Source organism: Gordionus sp. m RMFG-2023, chromosome 4, assembly GCF_954871325.1.
Source record: "Gordionus sp. m RMFG-2023 chromosome 4, tfGorSpeb1-WG-v2, whole genome shotgun sequence".
Classification (NCBI taxonomy): Eukaryota; Metazoa; Nematomorpha; class Gordioida; order Chordodea; family Parachordodidae; genus Gordionus; species Gordionus sp. m RMFG-2023.
This window is the reverse complement of record NC_088778.1, coordinates 6,470,937-6,479,017: the sequence shown is the minus strand read 5'-3', so window position 1 is coordinate 6,479,017 and position 8,081 is coordinate 6,470,937. Positions and strand designations below refer to the sequence as shown.

The 8,081-nt window shown below is 25.3% G+C and overlaps 1 protein-coding gene across 2 annotated transcripts; it reads right to left on the bottom strand.

Annotated features, from left to right (window-relative positions):
• Window positions 1–550: 550 nt before the first annotated feature.
• LOC135928414 (WD repeat-containing protein 25-like) lies at window positions 551–3,656 on the bottom strand. 2 transcript variants are annotated; one of them, XM_065464872.1, is made up of 5 exons: window positions 3,334–3,656; window positions 3,126–3,292; window positions 2,901–3,038; window positions 1,255–1,393; window positions 551–890 (listed from the first exon to the last, which is right to left on the bottom strand). In XM_065464872.1, exons 1-5 carry the CDS (start codon window positions 3,431–3,433, stop codon window positions 634–636), a joined length of 801 nt encoding a protein of 266 aa, XP_065320944.1. In that variant the 5' UTR covers window positions 3,434–3,656; the 3' UTR covers window positions 551–633. The 2 variants fall into 2 exon arrangements, with proteins under 2 accessions (XP_065320944.1, XP_065320943.1); XM_065464871.1 differs by having other exon boundaries at window positions 559–894; window positions 1,244–1,393.
• Window positions 3,657–8,081: the final 4,425 nt, after the last annotated feature.

Sequence of the window (8,081 nt, the reverse complement as noted above, 5' to 3'; positions counted from 1 at the left end):
AATTATGTTTGTTTAAAAATGTGGAAATTAAGGTTCCACGGGCAATAGAGTAATTCTTCGTACAAAAACAATAATTTTTTATTCAATTTAAAATAAATTCACAACTTTCATATAAAAATATATTTCCTTTTTTTTAATTTACAATAATCATCAAAAACTTTTTTAATTAATTAAAAAATCATCCTCTCTTTTTCTCTTTTTCTTTCAAACATAATAATAAAAACAAACATTATTCATTTTAAAAATAAACAACATTCTCCAACATCAATCACCAATCTCTATCATGTACTCATAATTACAACAAAGTTATTTTCTGGATTGTAGGGATAACCAAGTTTTATTTGCTTCTAGATAACTTTGCAATTATAAATGGGAGAGAAAATTTACCACTACTTGGTTACAGCAATGGGCTATAGAATCGATAATCTTTTTTAATCTGGCATATTTTGTTTTGAACTCCTATCATACATGAAAATTCAATATTTTCTGAATGTTTCTCATAATCATTTTGAACATAAAATTTAAAGGGCTAAATTATATTTCGTTCGTGTATTATAACATCTTATTTATTAACAGATATTACATAACAAATATTCTATCACATTTACACAATAATTTTTTTATATATATTAATCATATTGTAATGAGTCTGAGATTCCCGCCAAAGTCACCAACCCCTACCAAAGAAGAATAATTGGGGTGAATACTCAGAGCTGTTATTGCCTTACTGTCAGGATTTTTGGAATTCCAGGAACCATCACGAGAATTGAGATCAAGAGATGAAAAGAGAGAAGTGGTATTTGAGTTGTAAATGTATATCTTACCATCACTACTACCACTTATCAGATATTTGCTATTTGGAGTCTGATCCATATCTACAGAGAACCCGTCTACCTTTTTTTTAAAAAAAAATTTTGAAACTGAACGAGAAATCATATTGATTTGAATTGGTAAGTACAATAATTTATTATGATCGTATTATTTTATCTCAGCTTCAAACAATATTAACTTCATGTATAATTTTCTTCTTATGTAAGAATATTTTATTTATCAGCAAAACTAGCGACGATTTACAAAGATGATTTGCTTATTTGCAAGCAATATTTAATCTTTTTGATGGACAGTTATATATTATTGTTTGTAGGAAAAGTAAATATTGGCCGTAGTTCTATGAAAAACTAATAACTTTATTTCATAAATAGCCACAATAAAGAAAATAATAATATTCTGTTATTTTTTTTACAGTGTGACCACCTTGAAAACGTTTCCGCTTATTCATCTTGTAAGGAGGGCGGACAGAAAAAATTGCGATATAATTGCCGTTTGTTTGAGCGTAAAATTTTGCCGGGTGACCAGTATTTTCCGTTAATAGTTTAGGACAAGAATATTTTTCCTTTTTCAAAAAAAAAATGTAAATTGGCATTTATTATAAACTTATTGAGTAATAAAGATATCCTATCCCAATAAATAAAAAGATTATAATTAGTATCTTGATGTCAGACTCTTTTATTTAGATAATATAACTTTAAAAATTCTAAACAATCATCATTTGTCAATCTGATATATTCGCATATCGCTAACAGGGAATTCTAAAGATTTTTCTTAAGTGAAATAAACTCCAAGCTATCATTATCATTTACTAATAAATAAATTTCTATCTCGCTCCTGAAACGTTATGCCAATTTCAAATTAAATTGGTACCTTAAATTTTGAAAAGAAATAATAATAGGGAAACTCCACTACATTCAATGCTTATTTTGAAAGTTTGGATATATGGTTTCCAGTACTTTAAAAACATGTGTAGATAGATTTTTATTAGCTCAGAAAATAGTTTTAGGCATAACTAATATATGTGGTTAGGTCATTTAATATCTTCATTTAAATGTTATTGTCATTATTGGAATTGCCAATTAAAAAACAATAATCGTAGAAAGAGATGTTATCAATATTGGTTTTCCTGATTAACTCAAATTAAATCTGCGGTTTTAAATTTATGAGCAGTATAATGCCTTATTTAAAAACGTTTTAAATACCATTACAAATGTGATGATGAATGGGTCAGAATAAAAATATATTATTTTTAGCTTTTTAATATTTTTTTTATATATTTAAATTTTATTAATTTTTTAAACATAATAATTATTTTTATGTGCTGGCTTACAGTGTGCCAACATGATTTAAATAAACAATGGCCCTTTCTGAGCATAAAAAAATGATGACTTTTGTATGGTTCTAGTGGTAATTTTATTTGTGGAAACAGAAAGGGGGAAAAAAATAAACAATGTTTTTTTTTATTTCTATTTCAATTTATGTAAAATATAATATACCAGTACTGGCATGCACCACCAATGTAAAAATTGGTGGGGTTCCCACATAATTTAAATAAAGCAGCACTCTCAAGAGGACATGAAAATGTTGGCCATTGTATGTTTAATGGTAATACATTAGTGTAAATAAGTTTGGTAATAATACTATAAAATAAGGGTACTTTTTAAAGACTATTACACTTCTTATAGAAAATATAATCTGCAATTTTATTTGTAAACTATTATCACTATAACTTTAAAAAATTTGTTAAAATGACATTTAAACTTGTTATTTTAGTGTTGTTAGACAATTTGATTTTTAAAAATTGCAAGCCCAATACTTTGCCCAAAAAATATTACAGAAACCTGGAGATTCTGCTCATAGATGGCAGAATGGTTTGGATAACAAAATCTCAGGACCTGCTTAATATTATTTTGGTTAAAATCTTAATTTAAAATTGCAAAATCAAGCCATTTAAAAACACTAGTTTTTTTTGTTATTTTACATCTAGCTTGGCCTAAGAATAAAATATAAAGTATGCTTGTATTTTGTTAATTCATCTTTAAATATTATAATATATAATATTATTATACCTTGTAAATTTGATTAGATACAATAGCTGCAGATTTAAAATCCCAAGCTAATAGATTAGGTTCATCGGCACTTTGTGATATTAGATCTCCAGAATTGATAAATATCTCATTATTAGGTAGAAAAATGGTATCCAATGACTAAAATATTTATTTTGTAGATTAATACAATATATATATAAGTTTATACTATTAAAATTTAAACTTCCATATAAAAAAAACTTGTACTTGTCCAAATAAAAAACGATAATATTTGATAGGATTATCAAGCTTTTTCCTAAGATCCCAAGCTAATATTTCATTTTTTGAACCAGTTATTATGATATTTGAGTCTGTTGGATGATTGATTAAAGAGGTTAGATATTTATCATGTTCATAGTTTAATTTATTCACACCTTAATATTATTAATTAAAATGAAAGCATTTTGGTTATTACCTTTTTCAATGTCAAATATATCTAGGCGCTTTTCATAATTGATTGATATTACATTTCTGTTATCATAAGACCAAATAGCTTTTGCTATTCCCTTTTTCATTATAAATCTTTGAACAGAAGATAATTTATGCAGATTCCAAACATCAAATGTTCCATCAAGGGATGAAACTAAAAAGAGATGAATATATGATTTGTTCCATTTAATTGTTGATATTTTTGAAGCATACCTATAATTTAGAATTGGTTTAAAGTTTGAATTTAAATCATAGTCTTTATAAGGTAATTTTAAATAATTTTGTTCAAAAATATTGTTATCATTATTAATGCCATCATAAAACTTTGATACTACAGGAATATCACATTTCAATTTTTTTGACACATATGGTTTAATCTCAAAATTCATTTAGATTTTTACAAAGAGCAAGGATCATTGTTTAGCTTGACCGCAATATATTTATTTCAAAGTTTTGTTCAAATTATTTGGCCGCGATTTATAGAAAATTATTTTAAACAGATGTTTTTAGAAACATTTTAAACAGATGTGATTTTAGAGAATATATTTATTAATTTTAATCATATCAATCAAAAAAAATAAAAAATTATTTCTAATATTAATTTATTTCTAAAATCATAAGCACCTGAGACTGTGCTCACCCAAGAACAGAGCTACAAATCTAAGCCCCCTCTTTCCCACCGCTAAAAAAATACCTCCAATTATGTAAATCAACTATTAAAACGTGATCAATACAATAGAGAAATTGAAACATCTCAAGTTACAAATTCATGATTAAATTATAAAATGTATGACATATCTGTAAAAAATTACATTAATAATGCAAAGATGATAATAAAGATAATATCAAATATACCAGTAGTAAGTAATATAGAGATTAACATGTAATCCATAAAAATGGTATCCGATAAATTATAATTGTCAAATGTAGAAAATAAATTTAATGTTTTAATATTTGTTTCGATATAAAGCCGTTAAAATTATTAAAATGTGATTCATTAAAATTAAAAAATTCTTACTTATAAATGAATTCTTATACTGCTGATAATTTTAATATTATCAAATTTTTCATGATAACCGGCATTATTTTTATTTTTTTGGTATACCTTTTAAAAAGCTCACAAAGTTCTATGGGAAAAATTAAAGTTATAGACAAATTTCAATCATCAAACAGTATTTTATGGAAACAAATTAATACAGTAAATTCATTTGCATATCATTATTATAAGCTCGAAATTATTTTAAATATAAATCATAACAAGGATATTATGACTTATCTTAGGCACTTATTTTCAAGTTCTTTCACATATCATATATGTGTTAGGCCTATATTGGATATAGCTAGCCTGAATAATTATGAATTAATATCACCAAATATTGATAGTGACTTATATATATCTTACTCTCAACCAAATCCTACTTACATATTGGATGAACATGATATATCATCTATAACTTTTGAAACTGATTGTATTCGAATTAATCCCCTTGACTATGATTATAAATATTTTGATTATGTTAACCAGGCATCTAAGAATCTAGATCAAAAGTACACCTTGCCAGTATATATTGGTGTATATGGCCATGCGATTTTACCTTATTCTGATATTAAACACAATTTAACATATGAAATATCTTTCATTAAAAAAACTTTAGACCCATCATTTAATTATGAAACCAGTAATTATGGCAAAGAGACATTTAATTTTCAAATATTTGATTTAAATCACGATTCACACCCAGGAAATGAACAAAATATCAAAGACAAAAGTATCTAAAGCAATTTTTTTATATAGCAAGGCCATCCCAGGTCAAATCATCAAAAAAGGCATATTTTTGGCACACCTTTTAAAATTGTTAAAAATTTCTAGAATTATTTACATAAAATGAGAAAGGCATTTATTTTAGCTCACTAGCGCACCTGGTTCCCGGGATCATAGGTGCAAAAAAAGCCACCTTGGAATCTGTAAAATTTTTAAAAAGCTTATATCTCAAATAGTAAAAAAAATATATCATATTGTAGGTTTAAAAAATCTAAAGGGATATCAAAAAACAATAAAAATTGGTGCCTAATTGAGCCTTTAACCTCCAGTTTACCTATATTGCTTTACCTGTGTTTTTATACAAAAAGTCAGTTTTTTCGAATTTTTTTTGGGTTTTTATTTAGACACCTTTTATATATAATTTTGAAATAATCGACTCTTCCGAAATTTGCATTTTTACCAAAATATGATATTATATATGGCACTAATGGTTTATATACTATTTTTAAGGAAAACGAAAATATGATGTTTATAAGAAATGTGATAAAATTTTCCAGTTCTGCCTTAAATTTTTTAGATCTCTAATTTTCTACTGTAGCGATGACTTATTAGCTCGATATTATATAACAGCTACTTTAAAAAAGAAAATCAATTTCCCACACCTGTCTATTACAAATAAATATACATTATTACTATCAAATTGGACAATAAGAAAAATTGTCAAAGAATTTAATATTTATATCATATGGCATTAAAATCAAAAGGTTTGATAAAAGAAAAGTTTTTTCATCGCTGAATCCTAAACACGGTAAGACAATATAGGTGCTGCCACCATTGCTATTGCAGATTATGCTGAAAATTATGCATTTGTGGTTCATGATGAAGATCATAGGTTTTTCTGGAATAAATCTCAAGTTACCATTCATCCTTTTGTAATTTATTACAAGTCACCTAATAATTTAAATCATTAAAGTTTTGCAATAATATCTGAATCTCTCGTTCAGAATACAATTACCATTCATTTATTCCAAAAATATTTAGTTCGCGGCTAGTTTACAATGACCTTCTTCTGTCCTTAAGAGTTTTTTTGCCTATTGTAAGGAAAATATTAAAAGTATAAGATTTATAATTTATTAATATATATTAGTATTTTTTTTTATTAAGGAATAGATTTCTCCTATATTATAGAAGATGAATATTAAAAAAAGTAAATAATTTTAGAAGAGAGGTTCAATAAAGCCCGTACAATATCAGGAACACACTTAATACTTTTCATCCAATTTCTCAGGATAAAATTGAAGCAAAATTTTATTCAACTCAACAGAATCGCAAATATTAAATATAACATGTCACTCGAATATTAATGCAAATTTACTTGAAAAAATTAATGGATAAACATTATGACAATCAATGGTGGATAGCTTATGTTTTTATAAGAAAAATAATCGAAAAAGAGATGTTAGTTTCCTCAAATTCTTATACAATATCCCTCCTTGATTGACAAATTGTGGATACATAAATCCAGGGATGTGAACCCTGCAAAATTTTTGCCTGGGTTAGGTTTAAGGTTAAAAAAATAGGTGGGTTCTGTTCGGGTTTGGTTCAGATTTAAGAATTTTTGAATTGATAAAAAAAAATATTATATATTTAAATCATAATTAAAAAACTAGACATTAATTTGGTATAAAAAATAAATTTTTTATTTTATTTATAGGCAAATTATGGTTAAAAATACAAAGCATAGTCATGTATAGATTTAAAAAAATTTATTTAGTCGTATTTCTTTAAATTAACAATATTTAATAAATTTTGACTTGTTCACTTTCATTTTCCTCTAATTAATAATCTTTGGGAATAAGTTAAAAATTAAAAATAAATGGCGTAAATGAATTTAATTGTTTAAAATTTATTAAAAATCCAATAGGAATCTTTGAGAATAAATTTTTTAAAATTTAAAAATGGAGTAAATGAATTAAGTTGTTTAAAATTTATTAACACTTCACTTAATTGGAAATTTGAAAATATTATAAAATGTCAAGTAAATTATTAATATTTGTATTTACAATTATACAAATATCTCATATTAGTTTAAACATTACACTGAACCCGGGTTCAAATAAAATTCCTAAGTTTGGTTTGGGGTTTTGAAAATTTTATAAACAGGGTTTAAGTTCTGTTGGGGTTCAATTTTTTACCAAAAAACCCGGGTTTTCTTCTATGGGTTCGGTTCAAACCCCTGCATAAATCACAGATTAGATATGTTCAGTCCTTCAACTGCTACCGCACGAATATATACTTTACATAAGGATGAGACAATTAAAACTATTCATCTTTTTAATTTATTTTCTTAAAATATATAATTATTTATATCTAACTAAATTTTGGTTCAAACACATTTTAAATTATGAAATGAATATGATTATTTATCTATCTATATTTCTAGATTATTTGTAAAAATGTATAATAAAAAAATTATTCGAAAGATATTTATTATTGGAAATTTGTTACATTATCAAGTGTTTAATGGGCATTTGCCCACACTGCCCCTCAGTTTAATAGTATATTTAATAGAAATTCTGAATTTTTTAGTATAAAAAAAAGTAAAAATATCTAGTTATTGATAGGTAAGTAACAAATTTTCAACCATAATCCGCAGTTTCATAAAGCGCCATCTTTTTTTCAATTTTTGGTAGAAATGTATATTTCGGAAGAGGTGATAGCGTCGCCAAGATTTTGACATCGTATATATATATATATTTATAAGGTGTCTAAATAAAAGGCAAAAAAAAAATTCAAATACAAATTCCTTTTTTTGCTTAAAAACACAGGTAAAGCAATATTGGTAAACCGGAAGTTGAAAATTCAAAATGGCGCCAATTTTTATTGTTTTTTGATAGCCTTTTTGAGATTTTTATAACCTACAATATGATATATTATTTTTTTTTACTATAAATAATTTTTGAGATATAAGC